Source organism: Poecilia formosa, unplaced genomic scaffold (assembly GCF_000485575.1).
Source record: "Poecilia formosa unplaced genomic scaffold, Poecilia_formosa-5.1.2 Scaffold77, whole genome shotgun sequence".
NCBI lineage: Eukaryota > Metazoa > Chordata > Actinopteri > Cyprinodontiformes > Poeciliidae > Poecilia > Poecilia formosa.
In genome coordinates, this window is record NW_006800016.1 from 303,987 (window position 1) to 323,889 (window position 19,903).

At 41.1% G+C, this 19,903-nt stretch overlaps 2 protein-coding genes across 3 annotated transcripts; one reads left to right on the top strand and one right to left on the bottom strand.

The window, feature by feature from the left end:
- Positions 1-452: 452 nt before the first annotated feature.
- dap3 (death associated protein 3) lies at positions 453-7,430 on the bottom strand. 2 transcript variants are annotated; one of them, XM_016673402.1, is made up of 13 exons: positions 7,220-7,430; positions 7,035-7,076; positions 6,797-6,910; positions 5,172-5,273; positions 4,987-5,095; positions 4,787-4,879; positions 4,573-4,703; positions 3,636-3,716; positions 2,848-3,012; positions 2,685-2,744; positions 2,517-2,606; positions 764-881; positions 453-671 (listed from the first exon to the last, which is right to left on the bottom strand). In XM_016673402.1, exons 2-13 carry the CDS (start codon positions 7,071-7,073, stop codon positions 586-588), a joined length of 1,188 nt encoding a protein of 395 aa, XP_016528888.1. In that variant the 5' UTR covers positions 7,074-7,076; positions 7,220-7,430; the 3' UTR covers positions 453-585. The 2 variants fall into 2 exon arrangements, with proteins under 2 accessions (XP_016528888.1, XP_007556128.1); XM_007556066.2 differs by having other exon boundaries at positions 7,249-7,429.
- A 1,948-nt stretch (positions 7,431-9,378) lies between these two features.
- On the top strand, positions 9,379-18,985 carry LOC103140777 (histone-lysine N-methyltransferase ASH1L-like). The gene is made up of 2 exons (XM_007556065.2): positions 9,379-10,105; positions 17,487-18,985. The coding sequence occupies exon 2, from the start codon at positions 17,698-17,700 to the stop codon at positions 18,451-18,453; it is 756 nt and encodes a 251-aa protein (XP_007556127.1). The 5' UTR covers positions 9,379-10,105; positions 17,487-17,697; the 3' UTR covers positions 18,454-18,985.
- The last annotated feature ends 918 nt before the right edge of the window (positions 18,986-19,903 follow it).

Sequence of the window (19,903 nt, forward strand, 5' to 3'; positions counted from 1 at the left end):
AAAGTTTATCCACAGTTGTTGCTGCCAAGCTATTAGGCATAGGGGGCAATTACCCTTCACTTATTAGAGCCAAGTTTCTCTGGATAACCGATCTTGAAAACTTTATATTATACATTTACTGATGTCATCTTTTAAAAAAATTCTTTGATCTGTAACACACAAGTGTAATAAGAGTGTAAAAACAAGAAATTCATAAGGGGACAAATGCTTTTTGATGACTGTGTTTTTTTTTTGCATGTAGCAATGAAATCCCAAAAAAAACAAAGCTTAACCAGGAAAATAATTTAACATTCAAATATTTATTTTCCAGCAGTGTTAAACATGGATGATGTAACTTTGTGTCAAACAAGACCATGACCCAAGTTCTTCCACGCTTTGCTCCATTTTCAACTTGTAAAATTGTTTGCTAGGATAGTTAATGATATTCTTAAAGATAAAAAACAAACAAACAGTTGTTCTTATTAATGTTTTATTATGAAAGCAACAAAGTAGTATAATTTACAGCATGATACACACCACAGAGATATACGTTTGCATGTTTCCGATGCAGTGGCATTGTTGTGACGAAACGTTTCTGTGACTTCGTCACAAGTGGCCGCAAAGTCTTTCGAACATGGATGGATTCATGTTACACAAAAAGATGAGTTCTTTCTTCCCTTCTGCTGTTCGGCCTGATGGTTAAAGCAGACATGGTCAGAAAACTTTAGTTGCGTTTCATTTTTTAAAAATCACACAACCGCAGAGTGACAGGATCATAACTCACTCTGTGGGTGCTGCAGCCAGTTCCGGTCCATGTAGTAAAGGTAACAGCTCTCAAACTCCTTCTCGCTGTAGTTGGGCACCGAGACGGGGATGAACGGATCCATGTTGTCAAAGCCTCTCTATGAGGACGACACAGGCAGGAAGTTAAAGAAATCGGTTGTGTACACATTTAAAGCCGTAGTTTTAATTATTATCCTGAAGTATGCACCAATTCAGTCCAATTTTTTCAATAAATTCACATGTAAAAAGTAAAGTCAGAAACTGACGACTGCTTCAGGCACTTCAGGAGAGAAGAGGAACGAAGTGAATGATAAATGTATTCAAATATGCATTAATGTGATGGGGGGGGGAAATAAAAAAAGCTAAAGTCAAGCCCACACAGTCAAGGGTGAAGTAAATAATAAATATTATATTCATATCATGCTAATGTTTTCCATTAGGTGGGTTACGTGATCGCACTTTAAAATCTTATAATTTATGCCTCTCGGCGGAAGAAGAGGGATTTATCAGTCCTCGGATGAACTGATTTCCTGGTGTGCAGTCGCGCAACAAATATACTAGTAATTAGTTCAAAACGACTTAATGAAGTCACATGCTAAAGTGCTGCAGTGTCGAAAAGACTAATGCGAGTCATTATTTGCTTTACTCTCCATTTTCACTGGAAAAACAACACCTCTGTGCTGTACTACAAGAAAATAAAAAGCCATTTTCTTTACAAAAACAGCAACTTAAACAGTTCAATGGGCAGTTTCCTGCCAAACAGTCAGAATATGATCCTCTGAGGATAAATGTAATATTAAGAGAAGAACACTGTAACAGACATATATCTGCAAAGGGGTTGTTTAAAACTGAGAACAGTCTAGAGACAATCTTTAATAAGCATAAATCTTTACATCCCAACCAGGGGAACTCAACAAACTTTAATGTACTCCTGGGAGGTTTTATGTGATAAATGCACACAACGCAATTATAGTTATAGGCTGCAGAAGAGTGCAAACTGAGGCAGATGTTCCCATTTCAGGAGGGCAACAACCATAAACATGCAGCCTGAGCTACGCTGGCAAACCTTGACTCAAAGCATATTCATGTTTTAAAACGTTCAGAGTTAAATCGGATCTAGAATCTTTGTCAAGACTTCAAGCTCCAAGATGCTCTCCATCCAGTCTAACAGAACTTAAACTTTTTTTTTTTTTTGCAAAGAATCAACAAAAATGTCAGTGTTTAGATAAACATAGTACACTCGACTTGCAGTTGTAACAGTAGCAAAAGATGCTTGTGTGTAAGGCGTTGGCTGGAAGGGAATGAATGTATGGCACACTTTTCGAATTTCTGCAAGCAAAAACTTTTAGAAACAATTTCTCAATTTTCGTACGCTTCAGCGAGGCTCTACGTTGGCTGGCCTAGCACATGAAAACTCAAAGCATATTTAAAAAAATATGGAAAGAGTCACGGGTTATGACTACGGCAAGGCAGTAAATTTAACTAAACACTCAACAACTCGGTGTCTTTAAAACGGCTCTAGATATAAAACTGAGACAACCCTAAGAATCATTTTATCTTTTAAAGACCCCATATAGATGAGGTTCGTCACTAATCGAAGTGATTTCTTTGATGCTACGGTTGTTGCGTCTTTACCCACTTAGATGTCTTTTTTTGATGTACATTAGCCTAAACTGAGCAGCAGAGCTGAATCATCTGCGGCTCTCTGAGGAGCAGCTGATCAAACATCAAGATGAAACAGAATATTCTCTTACCTCTCCGAGAAGATCTTGAGGCAAGTAGGCGGATTTTGGATGGTAGAGAGAGCCCGTCTGAGACAGCGTGGTAATGACGGCGCCGCCGCTCTGAGACAAGACGGTAAATGTCAACAACAGGTTTCTGAAACGGCATTTTGAGGCTCTAGCTGTTGCGTCCCTCCTCACCCAGTCGTTCTTCATCAGCTTTCTCAGGTTATAAACCAAAGTGAGCTCCTCTGGATCCACCTGAGGAAAATTAGAAGGACACCTAAGACTTCCTGTTTGTGGAAAGAGAAAGGAAAAAAAACAAATACAGAGGACGCAGCATGATGGATGAGTTTTGTCTTACGGCAGTCTTATCCCCCTTCTTGATGGTGGATCTTCCCCACAGGGCGTTCACGCCGTCCACAGCCACGGCCAGGCGGAAGTCCGCTCCCGGTTGGTCGCTTTGCAGCCTGAGCTCCTTCATCACCGCTCCCACCACGTCGCTGCTGCTCTTTATTCGCGATATGCCCTACAGCAAAGCAAGTAGGCTCAGATGAAAAATGCGATGTTGTGAAAAGGCAGAAAAATATTAAAAACACCACATTATGGTAAAGAGCAGACGGATTTGGGGGGGGGATTTTATACACAATGCACTCCATTTTAAGCCTCAAGTTTTTATCAGATAAAAGGAAAACAAACAAACAAAAAAAAAAAACAGGAAGTATTTGACAGATTAATAGAAAATCAAATCAAATCAGCAGAGGGATGCTTATCAGTATTTCCTCTAATCATGTTAGCATCCTGCACAGTGCCCTCCAGAAACATCAACACCGACAAGTCGGACTCTGATGGATGCAATAAATCTCCCTAAGCTGAAACGTGACAGACAAAAAGTGAGGGTTTTGCAGCTGCACATAAATCCTCGGCTCCTTTCTGTCCTCATCAATGCGGGTGGTACAACAACATTGTGCTGATGCATCACCCTGCTCGGCTCATTGGCTATCGATCACCGGTGGAGGTGGAGAGATGAAACTTTAAAGACTCCTGAAGGAGAGTTAACTCAAGTGGAAATAAAGCAGAGATCATGAGAGAGAGAGAGAGGATGCGCTGTTAATGAAAAACACTGGAATTAGAGGAGGATAAAGGACTGACCTGATCCACCAGCTCTCCGAGTGAACTTCCCGCCTCGGTGGACTCCCTCTTCGTCCACACGTACCGCTCCTTTAGTTTTATCTGAGAACAAAAAAAGTTGCAAACATACGATTTTTTTTTTTTTTTTCACATCAACTTTGAGATGTAAATGTCTCTCGTTATCAAGACTAAAGACCCTCTGCGGAAATCTCTGCAGCACATTCTGAAAGCCCAGCTCAAAACTATTGGTACCTCTTAGGATTAATCAGATTTTCATTTTACAAACGGGAATCTTGACACATTTTCGGGGGGGATTTTACTAATAGACCAACACAGAGCAGCAAATAATATAACCGCTTTGTTCCATGATGCTGATCGGTCACTTATGTCCCCTAAAAAACCTCTGAGGCCTTCTCAGAACATCTGCATTTACTGACGTTAAATTATACACTCACAGAGGAACTGATGGTAATGGGCTAATCATAAATAATCATAAAATATTTATACATATTTAGGAACACTGAATTAAAGAGGGAGCTGAATACAGTTCGCCACCACAGTTTTCAGTAGAAGATCTCAGTAAAACACATTTGTTTTACTAAGTTTGTGTTTGTACCAGGACAAACGTGGGGGGAAAAAAAATCTACTTCGGATTACATGAACAACTGTGAAAAGTTAGCTGGGTTTGTTGAGAATATGTCAGTTCTGAGTGAGGTCAGCAAGTTTTATTGGAAAGCAACTAGAGCTTGTCTGTTTCCTTTTTTAATTTCGCAACTTAACATAAATAAGAGTAGAAGAACGGCTTTTTTAAAACTAAAATATTACCCAGTGTGTGTCTTTAGCAGCTGCAAGCACAAAAAAAATTCTAATAATGGAAAAAAACAGGATCTAATTCCAGCCTTTGTCTCTTGATTTCATAACTCTCCCATCGAGGCGAATGAGCAGGTTTTAATGTTACCTTTGAAAGAAAAGGTTCGTTGGTGATTTTGAAGTTGCGAAGCCACGTGGTGGCTTGTAGCGGCTGATCAAAGCGAGACGACTTATAGGACGACGGCAGCAGCTCCTTACAGTTCTTCACCCACAGGTGGGCTGCATGAGGAAGAGGAGGAGGAGAAGGGTTTTACTCTCTCTGGCTATCAGATAAACACTTGTGGGATTTGTGTTCGTCTTACCATCAGGGACGTGAAGCACCAGCCATCCCTGTGTGTAGCAGAAGTGGAGCGTGTGACAAAGAGACATTGTCTTCCCAGTCCCCTTCAGCCCGTCTGAGCCCCCAGATAAGGACGACAACAGACGTTTTATTCAGGCTCGAGAGGCAAAGAAACTTTTGTTTACCTCTGCAGTCGGTGCGGCTTAGCGCTTTGAAGGATACAGAACACATATCTCAGGGCAGGCTGGCTGTAGTCGGCTTTTTTAAGGTAAGAGATGACCTCCAGGGCCGGCTGCCGCACCATGATGCAGGTCTCATTGAACGTCTTCATCTAGGAATGATACAGCGCGGTTTACAAGCGGGTTGACTGTGGAGGACGTCGATTAAAGCTTCAGAGAAGAACCTGCCTGTTGTTGATAGCGCCAAGGGAGGCTGTCGGAAAACAGAGGCCGGACATGCGCAGAAGACAGGGTGTAGAACTGTCCCACATGTTTGTCTGAGTGGCAAGCCTGGAGGGTCAGAGAGAGGGACGGAGATGGGTCACTCAGAATGATCGCATCGGGGCATCTTTCATAGCAAAGTGCAAAACTTCAAAAGTACATATTAAAAATACCAATCTCAACTATATCAGATGAAAAAAAAATTACTCTGTTACACTGGTACGACAAACTGTTATTAGTTTATTACAAATATTTCAACATAAATATGTAAGTAGAATCTGTCAATAAAAGGAACAAAAACAAGTTGAAAAAAGGAAATTAACTCAAGGCCACTCATGTAAAGGTACTGGGTTTCGGACGGACAAAATGATAAAGTGGGACAGGAACAGAGTCCTATAATCAAAATGAATCTGATCACAAAACAGCTTTATTTCAAATTTGATTTCTAAATTTACTTGTCAATTCAAGCCACAAGTCCTATAGAAGAAGATACTAAAGTGAATAAGGGTAGAAAAAATAATATGCATTTATCTTTTCATAGAGGCGAGTGTAACAGAAGGCGGTTAAAAAGTGAAAACTGGTTTTATGTTTTATGCTTGAACACTAGTTGTCACTAAAATGTTTTTCTCCGAAATGATTTTATTACAGATGCCATGGGAAACCTTCAAAGCAACTTCAGGGTTTGTAATAACCTCAGACCATCTCATTTTAACAATTTCTACTTTTTATATGTATTTATTTATACACCAATTGTAAATAAATAAAATAAAATAAAATAAAATAAACAGTACTTGACTCATCACCAAGCATAAAAATAACCACAGTAATAGAGGAAATATGCAAAAAGCTGCTCAGCAATGAGAAAATAACTTTAATTGCTGTAACGTCTAATGACAATTTGTTTCCAATCATCTTTGAGAAGGGCAGCAAAGCCTTCTGACATGCCAAATGTAAATAAAACGGACACTTATTTCACATTGCTTTATCTATTGGGAGATGCTTGCCTCCTTACCAGTCAGAATCAAACTTCTTGGTTGAATGTAAATAAAGTTATGCATAAATCTAACTGTATATTTATGAATATATGCACAAAGTATTACATAACAACAGGCCTTCATGTTTAAAAGAACAGTGATTGTGAGAAATCTTAAAAACAGACTATAAATAGATAACTATAAATAGATAAAAAAATTTTGGTGAATATGAGCGATTATCTGAAATAAAAACATCATCTCAAATTCTAGTGCTTCAACTATTTTATATATCGGCTTTTTTAAGTGGCACACTCAGTGGTGGCTTCATCCTATTACTTAAGAAGTACAGACATGTGGTGTGCTTTCTGCACACTTAAAAACTGAAAAATTGAAGTTTATGCTTTCAATTTGCAGCAGTTTACAAACACTGAAGAACTTAAAAACATATACAGTCTATTAACCTTAAATATAAAAATAAAGGAGCTAGTGGATCTGTTTAGAAGAAACATGAACATATGCCCTTATGCTTATTTTTTAAAATAATCATAAATGGAAATTTGGATTCTTAACCGAACCACCTGATTCCCGTTAAAAAAGAAGAAAAAAAAAACATCTTACTGGGTCTTTTTCATGTGTCCTGAAGACTGATAGAGACTCTGGTTCTGGCTCCACAGCCACAGCTTCCTGCTGCTGGACAAATCCACTGCTATGAAGACTCCTGACACGCGTCACCTGCAACACAGCAGCAAAATACAGTAAAATACCTTTACCTCTCAGTTTAACACCTCAAATGTGGTTTTAAAAACATGCAGAATGAGTTAGATCACAGTTAGTAATCCATAAATATTACTCTCACCGTTGGCCGCAGCCTGAAAGCCAGTCTGTGAAGGGACATGATCTGAAACACGCCAAGGAAAAGTTACTACTTTTATATTTTAAAGCTTTAAAGCATTTAAATGTTTCACTCGAGTCATGTAACCTCTGCATAAACACACAGCTAACAGCTAGCAGCAGCAGCAGCGCAGTGAAGGCAACACTAACCGAGCTGTGAGGCCTCTGAAGCTACTCACCGGCGGTTCACTTCCACAGATATTTACGCTGGGAGTTTATCTGTTGACTTCATCTACCAACAAAACGACCCGGAGACGAAGACGAGGGGAAGAACAACACCACACAGCTCGGCAAAAGTCAATGTGCCAGATCTGCCACGGACAACGCCATCATGAACGCCAGGACGTGACGTAGCACAGTCATTGGCCAATCAGATCACACAAGCTTTCTCCTCAAAGATGGGAAATGTAGTTTTTTGGACTTTAGCACATTTTGTTTCTAAACGTCGTTACGCATGTCTGGTACAGAGTTTAAAGAGTAACCTTTTTGAGCTATCGTGTTTTTCATATACTTCAAGCTACTTTATTTTATATCTTTGCATCAGCGTGTCTTCTCTGTGTGCATCTTATTTATCTTCTTTGATTATATTAAATGTGTTGACTGTAGTTTTGGTCATTACCATTTGTGATACCAAGTTCATTGATGACTTGATAACAATTGAAACTAAGTCTTTCTGATAAATGACTACAAACCTCTCTATCCACTCTGTGGGGGAATTTTGGCCCAACTTAAAGAGTTGCTTTAATGCACTCACATTGGAAGGTGTTCCAGCACGACTAACCTGTTTAAGGTCAAGCACAGTATCTCAATCAGATTTTAATACAGACTTTGACTAGGCCATTCATTCCAACACTTTCACTTGAGTGTTCTTTAGATCTTTGTCCTTCTGAATAGCACAAGTGTACTTGACCTAAGATCACAAGCTGATTTATGGTTTATGTTCAAGATTTTCTTCTGAAGAGCAGAAAGTCTTGAACAATCCATTCATTGACTTAAGGATAAATTGGTTAAACAATTGCAGGAGGTTTTTAACAGACCATTACACTGCTGCTACCATGTTTGACTGTTTATGATGTCATTTATTATAAAATACTGCTTTAGTTTTACACTAAATGTAATTACTAAAAGTTCACCTTTTGGGGATCATCAAGATGTCTGCTGGGAACAGTGAGACCAGTTTCCTTTTCCCTCAGCAGTTGTTCCCTCCTTGGAAAGTGTCCTATGGATGCCATTATTGCTCAGTCTCTCTTTTTTTGAAACCACATAATCTCAGATGTTTTACTTGGATTTTATGTCACAGACTTTGTGAAGACTTCATATAATCAAATTTGAAGCGGCCTGGTCAAATTATGGACTTAAATTCAATTGCGATGATGTGACATGACCTTAAATGGCCAGCTTATCTTCACTTAAAGAAGAGTGGGGCAAACTTGCTCCATGGAGACATAAAAACAAATTGCCAAGCATCAAAGTTGAATGTTGCCACCAACGGTGGCACAACCAGTTCTTATTAATTTTCTTTATAGGCTCATGTTGTTTTTGGTAATTTTGCTCCCTAAATCAATAAAATCAGAGTTTGAAAACGCTGTACATTTTTTAAAAAAAAAGTTATCTTTAGCCAACATTCAAATTTTATTCTATCTGATTAAGACAAATGAAATCTTTAAGGGTGCAAATACGATAAAATCTAACTCACCAAGAAGCCTTGTTTGTCTCAGTCCCAGTAGCTTTAAACTTTTAGACTACAGATCTGAGTAAACTCAGGGCAGAATTTAACTATTTTCTGTCTTGCAAAGTTCAAAATGCACCGCCTCAAGGTTATGCTCTCTTATTTTTCCCATTTTGAATATGGTGGCTGAGAGAAATTGGCTGCTGTGTGTGTTATGTTTTTATTCTCATTAAATCTTCTCAAATTAAAGCCAGAAATGTAATGAAAACTGCAGTCTTGATTTTCCACTACTGCAATAAAAATGTATTATTTTGAGAATTTTGACACATTTATTTGACGAGGTATATCGATGAACTTGACACAAACCCTGTGGACCTAAACCGTTCTGATTTTGAACCTATGATTGGCAACAAAACAGATAGCGATATAATGTATAACTTCTATTATTGTCAAATGCATTATGCTTGAAATAAAATATATTATCCATGGATGAGTGATAGAGAGAGACTGTTTGCTTTTTGTTTCTTTGTTTAACTAGTGCATAATAAGCAGTCCTCACTTTAACTTTTTAATAAATGTTCATATCCTGTTTGCCTCTCCCAGCAGTGTATGAGCTGAACCCCGAATCTCACATGACGCACTCTGCAACTTCTGAGCTGCTCCCCACCAGAAGAGAAGAAAAACACCCTGACAGCAGCTCACTTCAGCCAAATCGTCGCCATTTTATTAAGAGACTAAATAGCCTTCCTCTGATCGCCTGTTATGAACTGCAACGAGATCCTGGGCTCACTTCGCCGTTTTATCTCCTCCTCTGGCCACATGAAAATGGCCACGCAGTTGCATTCCCGCACATCCAACCGCACACGCACATATGCACTAGAGAGCTGCAGCCTTCAGCCCGTCCCCCTCCTCCACCACCTCTTCCTCCTCCTCCTCCTCCTCCTCATTGCCTGCCTGCTTGTGTGCGCACACACGTACATCAGAGCGCCGTGAGCCATGAGAACTGGCGGGAGCGATCCAACTTTCCCTGAGAGAGAAGTGGGCAAAATAAGACCCAGTGGGTGTAACCAGTACGCCACCTAGCTGCGGAGACGCTTCGGCGGAGATCCGTCGACTGTACCGATTATGAAAAACACCCGCGCCGATGTTGTTGCACGGAGGGCTCCGCGCTCTGCTGGGAAACAAACTCGCCTTTCGGGGGTGTTTTTAACCTCCGCCGGCCTTAGTTATGTAATCGGAGCCACAATCTAATGCACCAGAAGCGGCGGATCGCTCGCAGTTAGAACCGACAGGAGCGGAGAGCAGGACAGCAACACCTTCAGCTCCTTTTGCCTTGAACGCAGTTGGCTCTGGGACGCGCTCTCTGGGTAAGTAGCCTACGTAGCCTTATTACAGATTGTCATGGCAGTCCGTATTAAGGTGCGCAGGCCTTTTCATCATGACCGAGCTCAAATTCGGTGCATCCGCTTTGCGCTAATTTTATCCCTTGTTGCTGAGCGTGTTTCCCCCCCTTCCTCTGTTCTCCTTGCGCGGTGATATTTTTCTTATTTCAATGTTGCTGACACCAGCAGGGGGACTGGCAGAGGACAGAGGGGGTGGGGAGGGGGGCTCTCTCGGGACTGATCCACATCAGCAGGCGCGTTTTGATGCCATGCTCCCGCTTTTACTTCCATGTTGAGTTTTTAGCTCGCTTGCTGTGCATGTTTGTTGTGTTGTTTTTTTTTAATATATATATTAGGACGCTCAAACACGCGTCATATGTAATAACGGAGGAGAAAGGAGCAACAACAACACGTGTGTTTCATTTGCAAGTGCGCCAGCATCAAGAGGATGGTGCGCAAAGTCATTTTAGAGGAGAGAAAGCTTCAATATATCTACAGTGGCAACATCAGTCAGCCGACACAACTGCGACCCGAGTACATAATGTTCAATCAACACACTTCTAACTGAGGGAGAAGCGTGTGTACGTGTGAGGAGGTGGGAAATAGAAAAATCGCAAAAGTATTCACACCCCTCAAACTTTATCAACGCTCTGTCACGCAAGAGCCACGAACCTTAATGTCTTTTACGGGAGTTTTATGTGATAAACAAGCAGAAAAGAAGAGTAAAAATGTGTGGTGGAAATAAAGGGTGCAATGAATAGTAAAAATAAGAAAAGTGTGGCATGGTTACACTAAGCCAAAACCTGTGCAACCAATTCAATTGCCTTCAGAAATAATTAGCAAATAGGTGTAACATAGTCTCAGTATAGCTGATCTGTGAAAGCATCCGAGGTTAGTTATTGGAAATTAGAGAACAAGCAACACGACCAAGAAACTTAACATGTTAGAGAGAAACTGAATTACTTAAATCCAAAGCTTCCATGGTCATCCACCTAAACTGCCAAGTTGTGCAAGGCGTTAACCAGGCAAGCAGTGGCTTTGGAGGAGCTGCAGCAATCTGGAGCTCAAGTTGGAGAAAACCATTAACCATATGGCAGTTATTTGTTCCAGCATTTGAAAACTGATTTTCACAGAAGACCTCCATCAATCTGACTGAGCCTGAGCTATTTTGCAAGAAAGTATTTCAGTCTCTCGTTGTAAAGCTGGCAGAAACGTAACCCCAAAAGATTTGCAGCTGTAGTTGCTGTAAAATTGGTTTCTGCCATACACAACACACCTTAGAGATTTCTATTTGCGAAACACAATTAAAATCATTTTCTTCCGCTTATAGTTAACCACTACTTTGTGCTAGTTGATCATATGAAATTCCAATAAAGTAAATTGAAGTGAACACTTGTAATCTGACAAAAAGGATAACTGTTTAAGGTGAATACTATTGCAAAGTACTTTACTTCTCTGTATAGGGGCGCATCCGAAAGCTCTAGAAAAAGGTGACCAGATGCGAGCCACTGGTCATCTTTTCCAAGCACCGTAAAAGCTGGAACCAGAACATAATATCAGGACTATAAGGACAGGAATGAGAAGTACGCTCTGAAAGACACAAGCATGACAAACCAATGAAGAAAACAAAAAAAAAATAAAAATGTATTATAAAAAGACTTTCATCTACGATTGCCTAGTAAATTCGTACGGTTGGCCACTACCTCACAGTATCTCCTTATGGGCGCTACTCCTTCCCTGTGAAGGTGAGGTGTGAGAACCGAGTGACTAACTGCGAGGCTTCATGGTTCAATAACCTGAGATGCCAACACTGGAGCCCAGTTTCCAGCTGTGCTCCTGCTGTTGTCAGGCAGATGCTAGCGGCTGTTGTGGTCCTCGATGATAACACTGTCACAGGATGGTGATCATGATGCTGCTGGAAAGACGGAGGGCCATTATCATGATTTAATCGTCCCTCTCCAGAGGAACCACAGTGACTTACGGTGTCAAGTCCACCCATCATTCTGTCACTGGGAATAGCTTCTGCTCTAATCTTAGAATAATTCAGAGTTATGTATGAGAGGTATGGCTCTGGAGAGCATAAGGAGCTATTAGTATGCTCTTTGACTGATCTTGAATGGGCTTACCCTTTTAGGTTTGAAAACCTGCCACTCTCATCATCTGCCTGCCGTCGCTTTTCACTACAGCTGTTTCAGAAAGTGCCTGCATTTAAAGCTGTTACCAAAACTTTTGAGTAAAGTCTTTAGCTCTACTTTGTTGTCTGTTGAATAACATTTAATGAGGAGAAAATACTTGTTCCGGTATTGTATTATAACTTGTCATTCTCTCAAGATAAAATCTATTCTTCATATCAACATGTCTTTAGTGACATCACAAAAGGTAACTGATTAGAGTTATTTTGAATGTGTGCATTTGCAATCTCCTTGTTTTTAATTGTAACGTCTCCACCAGTCTGAGATTCCTACGACTATATGTACATGATGCATCAATTTAGGTACAAATATTAAAAAAAAATAGAGAAAAATAAATTTAGTAACCTTTTTAGCAGAGAATATAAGACCTTTCTGCAAGTCTTATATTATTTACAGAATAACACCAAGAGTATAACTAGCTGATATTAGGGAGTTAATAAGTTGGGCTATCTGCTCTGGCAGAATGTGTAGTTAGCTACTTGACAGACATACTGCTCACAGTTTACCTGCTTCAGTTTTTAAACAGCAGTCAGTTATTCAGGATGATGATAGCAGGCTGGGGAAACCTTCGTTCCCCATCAAGGTACGGGCAATTATAGCACTGGATGTCCTTATCAGGGGAAAAATTGTACTGTTATTTATTGTGATAATGATAAACTCTAGTTAATGATGTCTGCATAACTCAAAACGTATAGAAAAAGGTTTGATAAGTTTAATGTTTGAAATCATTTCAACAGTTTTTCATAGATGAAATAGTTTCCCCAATGTTGGATCCATGAGAGGATCAGTAATTTGAAATACTTTTGAAAATATGAAATATAAATCCAGCTGTTTCACTCTTTCATAGTACAATAGAACTATGTTAGTATTGTACTGAAGTACTGCAATGAATAATGGATAAGTTTTGTTTTTAGAGCAGTTTTCTTGTTTGGGAGGCTCCGACTATATTAACTGATAGTGTTGCCTAATACCTATTTCATGTCATAACTGTGTGCTTTCTTAATAACTGATAAGATTTGAGTTTGTCCAGCCTGTAAGCAAGGGAAAAACTGTACAGCCATTTCTTTCAGCTAGTAGACTGGCAAGAAACAGCAATAGGTGAGGGAAGGGACAGTTACTCAGGTCTCCAGACCTGAGGTATAGATAATCAATACTCAGGCATGACCCCAAGCACATTTCTTTATAAAGAAGTTAAAGCGCGGTAATCCCTGATACTAGTAGCAAGCATTGCCTAACTTCAATGTGTCTATCTCTAGTCAGAACAGCATCATCAAAACATTTGAGAAATCTGGTAACAATAAAGGTTAAGATAAGTTCCAACGACGCTTCCTGCAGAACTGCTGCATCCCTCGCTACTTCTGACTCGTACAAAGCCCCGATCTGTCGGTTAGCCCCACTGTGTGGACAGGTAATACAGCTGGCAACAACAACAGTCCAGTCAACTCCAGGGGGGAAGTAAGAAAAACTCCCATTGTTCAGTAGACAGAAAGAGAGAAGTTAAAGAGAGTTCAGACTGGCTCTAGTCTGGAAAATTAAGTAGATGTTGGAGGCAGTACAAGTGAATGACAGACATTCACTTGGGGCAGTAGCCCAGGGCTCCAAGGATTTGGGGACACAGAAAAATAATTATTTTTAACAAATAGATGTTTTTCGGGCAATATATCTTATGCTTACAGATTAGTGGAAGCAATATCCACGAGGTTCTTTAATTAGTTGGATTAGTATGCGATGTCTTGTTTCAAATGAGTGGCATGACATGGGTCGGTGCGGTTCGGTATGCTGTTTTGTCAGCTCCCATTGTAAAAGCGGTCCATATAAGCGACCCATACTGCACCATCCTAAATAGGCTCTAGGTGGTGTGCAGTTGTAGTTGGTATGGCATAGTTAGGGTGGAGCTTCTGGCATCACACAGCACAGTCATTTGACTGGGGGACAGAAAAATGTCTTTGCTTGCGACCATCACAAGACAAACTAGTGCAACATGTTTGATGCCACAATAGGCTTTTGGGTTTCATCCTGGCTTCCCAGGGAAAGTCCAACTTGTGGTGGAAGCCCTTTCAGCGAACCAAACCACACCGACCCGTGCTGTACCACTCAGTGGAAATGAGGTACAAATAATCAATGCTGAAGCATGACCCCAAGCACATCAACAGCAGCAGTCTTTAAATACAAGCTTCATACCTTCTTCTTTGTTCTGTAGTGCATTTTAGTGAGCGTGTTACAGTACAGAATATAATGCTACAGTAAATGCAATATCTTGGGGCCTTTTTCTTCTATGGGTGAAGATATTTGGAGTGTTTACAAAGAACTTCTTTTGGCAAGGACAAAGATTTTTTTTTTTCATATGGAGAAAACCAAAAATACTTTATTTATATGAAGCTATAAATTTATTGTCGTTTGTACGTGCAAAAGAAAAAGAAAGTCGTGTGGGTAGGGCTCCCGACGGTGTCTGGCATGTACATGTGCCGAAAAACCAAACAGACGGAAAAATTGAATCAGAAATATAAACACATTCGTGCAAGTTAGAGATCTGAATAATCGTTTGCCTCTACTCAGCGCCCTTCATGGCTTGGGGAACATCAGTCAAATTCTGGCTCAGACCTGTATGGTTAGCATTTTTCAACTCAAATGAGCGTTTTGGAGTCTATGCCTCAATTTATCAGGAGTTGCTTTTCCGGCATAATATGTTCCAATGCTGGCTGATCAGATTGATTCTTGGGCTTCTTGTGACGTTATAAACCCAATCTCACACGAGAAACAGTAAGCAGATTTTTTTTTTTTCTGCAGCACATTGTTTAAATTTTGCATTTTGTGACGTCCTTTCTCACTCATCTGCGTTTTACTGTCGGTATACGGTTGTCAAGCGGAATAAATTGGCATCCTTGGATTGCATCTTTAAGAAAGCTACTGTCCACGGCTGTACTCGTTTGATTTTATTGTAAGCAGTACTGGCCTTAAACATGCTTTCCAATACTGTTACATAAGAGCAGTTTCTGGAACAGATGTCGATTCGTGTGATTCAAGGAAAGAGTTTCTGTGTGTGTTTGGACTCGGGGACCTAGAGGCAGGAAAGATGGTCCACTGAGCTCCTAAATGAAAACATTAAACTGAGATGCTCTCGTAGGTTTAAGGCAGCAATTCAACGTGTTGTTGAGAGACAGATGAGCTATTTCATAAGTGGCCCTCCAGAGACACAAGAAGAAAGAGCCGCAAGAATGCTTTGGCGGGGTGTGTTTTATTAGAAAATGGACGAGCGTGTCCCTTGATGAGAGATGGAGACTAATGAGAGGAGCTCGACGAAGGATGTCACTTTCCTTTTCAAAGCTTTTCGGTTTGGAAGAAAAACAGTTGTGAACGCAGGGTGAGTGAGAGTGAAAGTTTTTCTCTGGTGAGCGGATTGTTATTTTTAGGGCGTGTTTCTCTGGTGTAATGTCACATTAAAAGTCCATTTACAATGGGGTCAATGAAAAGCTTTACTTGACTTAGAGGAAGCAATGGGAGGAGGAGGAATTTGCACTCCTTTCCAAAAATAAGTTTTACCCTTTCCTACGGATTTGTGTTACCACTACTGAAAAGCGGGAGGGAGGAGGGGAATGGTTTGCGCTGTGAATGGAAGGATTTAGGCTGGAGAGGAGGGAAAAGCAGAAAGGACTGCTCAGAGGGAAGAAATATGGTTCTGATTAACAACGATACAGTTTTCGGGTTGACTGTTTTACTGTGTGGTCTGCAGAGAGGGAATGAGAGTGGATGGGACTAATAGGAAATGTATGAAAAAAAGGTTAAAGCCAAACACGAAAGGGGGCGGGGGGTTTCGAAAGAAAAGAGACTACAGTGAAGGGAAGGGTGGGTGGAGAGGTGGCTGTGGGAGTTGCTGAGAACAGAAGGCAAAGACAGTTGGGAGACGAGGGGAGGAGACTGGATCAAGTGTTCGAATATGTCAGGAGACGACTGATTGATTCGGTGATTTAGGGAGAGGAATAGTAAGGGTTGTAACTGAGCTACAGTGTGCAGGGGACTGTGGCTGTGGTTCAGATCTATAGGGGCAGTGCTCTGCACAACTTCTCCATTAGATCACAGCCAAAACATTCTGTGTATTTTATTTGAATTTTTGTGACAGATCAACAAAGCTGCACTTAGTCGTGAATTAGAAGGAAACTATTAATGTTCACAGGTAAGAATTTGAAAAGTGTGCATTCATATCCATCCCTCCTACCTCTTGAAACTTTTAAAATCCAGTGAAACCAACTTCCTTTAGTGTGTGTAGTTTAGTCTCAGTATAAATTTATGTTTTGTTAAGGCCTCAGAGGTTTGCTAGAAAACATTACTAAACATTCGTCACCCTAAAACGCGCGGCGAAACAAGGTGTTGGCAGCGTCATGTTTGAAATGCTTTAAAATGTGATCTTACTGAGAAGGAAGAGGGATTTCTTAGAATCGCCTTTGGATGTATCCAGTCTTACAGATAACAGTTTCCACAGAGCCAAACGAGTGTCAGACATCCATGTTTGGTCTGACAAGACGACTTGTGATAGAAAACTATTACTTTACATCACAGCAAAACAACTTCCATACGGTGAAATGTGGTAGCGGCAGTGGGACTGGATGTTTTTTTAGGGACACTACTAATTCACTTCATGCTTTTGAGAATTTTATTTGCAAAAAAAAAAAAAAAAAAAAACTTTTAAAAACCTTGTAACATTTTTCTTCAAGTTCAAAATTATGCACTACGTTGTGTTGGTCAGTCACATAAAATCCCCCTCAGAATGTTTTAGTGTTGAGCTAACATAATAGAAAATGTAAGAGTTCTTACAAAAGCGCTTTTGTTATGCACCGTAGCTGAAGACCGTCAGAAGAGACCACTGTGACAGTTGTTTGGTGGGATTGTGAGTAAAGTCTTCCAGTTAGAGCTGACATTCTGGGAATCTGATTGGCCTCCTGGGCTTTCTGTATGATGAGATCATCTCTGTGGACACAGACTTTAGCACCTCGCTGCAGCTGCCTGCAGGAAGGGGACTTTCCCCCTCAATTCCTGTGCCGCTGCGATTCAGCATCTGAGCTCACTAAAATGACTAATCTCTGGCCTCTCTCTCTCTCTCTCTCTCTTTCTCTCTCTCTCTGTGTGTGTGTGTGTCTGTTTTTTCGTCTCCTCTTTCTTTTGGATTCATATTTACTCAGCTCAAGTCTGAAGGACAAGAGAGAGACCTTCCCTCGCTGGTTGACGGCAATAAACTGCACTTGGACAGTTAAGGGATCTGTTTTGCTAACCTTTCTGGTTTGCACCTGCAGTCTGCCCTTCGTCTTTGACCCCAACAGTCCCTCTGGGCTCATTTGAAGGTGTTATACTGGGAACTCCGCAGAACACTGCCTCTCCCCCCTGACTTCTCTGATGGACCAGAGAGTGAAGGGGGGGACCCCTCCAACCACCGCCTCCACTCTGGACTCCACTTCTGCTCCTGAAGACTGTAAGCAGGACCAAGTGTCAGATAAAAAGAAGAGAGTCGAGGGGGAGAGTGGCAATGTTGGGAAAAAAGAGGAGGAGAAGAAAGGACCAGGAGGAAAAAGAGAAGGGGACAAGGGAGCAGTGCTGGAGCTGCTCATCGAGGGGCGCTGCAGAGGGCAGCAGGAGCTCCAGCTCTCTGGCAGGGAGTCAAACTGCCCCGAGGGGAACGTAAGGGTCCGGATTGGACTCCAGGCCAAGCGCACCAAAAAGCCGCCCAAAATTTTGGAGAGCTACGTGTGCAAGCCCACCATCAGGACGTATCAGAGGCAAGGCAGGGGGGCTCTGCTGAGGGCAGATGGAGAGGGAAGAGCGGTCCAGCAGATCAAAAGCAGCCCAGCCACAGACGAGGCAAACAGGGAGCAGCGATCGGGCCTGGATGCCGTCCAGGCCACATCCAAAAAAACTACATCTGCTGCTTCACCGCCGCTTGCAAAGCCATTATCGTCCTCGTCATCGCAGCCTTTGGCGATATCCTCGACATTAACTTCAGAGTCTGCTCCTGCTTCTGCCCCCAACATATCAAGCCAAGGAACCAAGACTGGCAAACAGGTAGGACACTCAGCCTCCCAGCTGCTGGCAGTAAATCTGCTGCTGACGTTAGCTTTAAATAGAAGGACAACAACCAAGGCTTTCAGTGAATGAGGGTTTTCATCCATTATTAAAAAGAACCACATGTTGTAGTTTCTCTGTTAGTTTTTAGAGTTAACCAGCAGATTCTCGTATATACTGGAATGGCGAAAAGAGATAAGTGTGAAATAAGCTATTGTCTCAGAACTGAAACCTGAGCAGCAGATTACAATTAACAGACCTAAAATTAGACTGATAGGATGGTAGCTAGTTGGAGTTATTGCAGACATCGGTCCATCAGTCCTTGTGATGATCGCCCAAGGGGAAGCTTATAGCCATAGCTGCTCAAACGTCACTCGAGCAGCAGCAGCAGCATACCAAAATTACAGAACGAGTATAAAATGTCAAGCCTTCTCATCTGTATTAGTGACAATTTATAGCTACCAATAGCAATGTTTTCTCTCTCTCTTTCAGTCTCTGCCTGGCCCTCTATATCTGTAGCTCTCTTCTATTTTTACATCCCCTCTTTTCTCTACGCGCTCTCATTTATCTTTCACTCCCCCCTCTTTCCCTGTCCCACTCGACTCCTCTCTTTTTCCTCCACCTTTGCATTTCTCCTCTCTTTGCCCCCATTCCAGTTTCCATCACCTGGCTTTCTCCTTTTCCTTGGTATGCCCTCATTTTCTCTACCTGTTTGACCCATTTTATTCTTATACTCTCTCTTGAAGCAATTCAAATATTTTCTGGTTACACACCCCTGTTACAGCATTAATCTGACATATCCTCAAAAGTTCAAGGTAGAAATCAACAAATCTAGTGGGTGGAGAAATATACATCAAAGAAGTTGCAGTAACCCAGATGCATAAGTGCACACAACCTTGAACTGATACTTCGCCACTGATAGAGATAGTACCTNCGAGGGGAAGAACAACACCACACAGCTCGGCAAAAGTCAATGTGCCAGATCTACCACGGACAACGCCATCATGAACGCCAGGACGTGACGTAGCACAGTCATTGGCCAATCAGATCACACAAGCTTTCTCCTCAAAGATGGGAAATGTAGTTTTTTGGACTTTAGCACATTTTGTTTCTAAACGTTGTTACGCATGTCTGGTGCAGAGTTTAAAGAGTAACCTTTTTGAGCTATCGTGTTTTTCATATACTTCAAGCTACTTTATTTTATATCTTTGCATCAGCGTGTCTTCTCTGTGTGCATCTTATTTATCTTCTTTGGTTATATTAAATGTGTTGACAGTAGTTTTGGTCATAACCATTTGTGATACCAAGTTCATTGATGACTTGATAACAATTGAAACTAAGTCTTTCTGATAAATGACTACAAACCTCTCTATCCACTCTGTGGGGGAATTTTGGCCCAACTTAAAGAGTTGCTTTAATGCACTCACATTGGAAGGTGTTCCAGCACGACTAACCTGTTTAAGGTCAAGCACGGTATCTCAATCAGATTTTAATACAGACTTTGACTAGGCCATTCATTCCAACACTTTCACTTGAGTGTTCT

Excerpts from the sequence above, each read along its gene's own strand:
- dap3 (XM_016673402.1), bottom strand. The coding sequence starts at position 7,073 with ATGTCCCTTCACAGACTGGCTTTCAGGCTGCGGCCAACG. Across the intron at positions 3,013-3,635 it reads TCGGAGAGCTGGTGGATCAG|GGCATATCGCGAATAAAGAG; the intron begins GTCAGTCCTTTA and ends GCTTTGCTGTAG. Across the intron at positions 2,607-2,684 it reads AGCTGATGAAGAACGACTGG|AGCGGCGGCGCCGTCATTAC; the intron begins GTGAGGAGGGAC and ends GTCTTGTCTCAG.
- LOC103140777 (XM_007556065.2), top strand. The coding sequence starts at position 17,698 with ATGGACCAGAGAGTGAAGGGGGGGACCCCTCCAACCACCGCCTCCACT.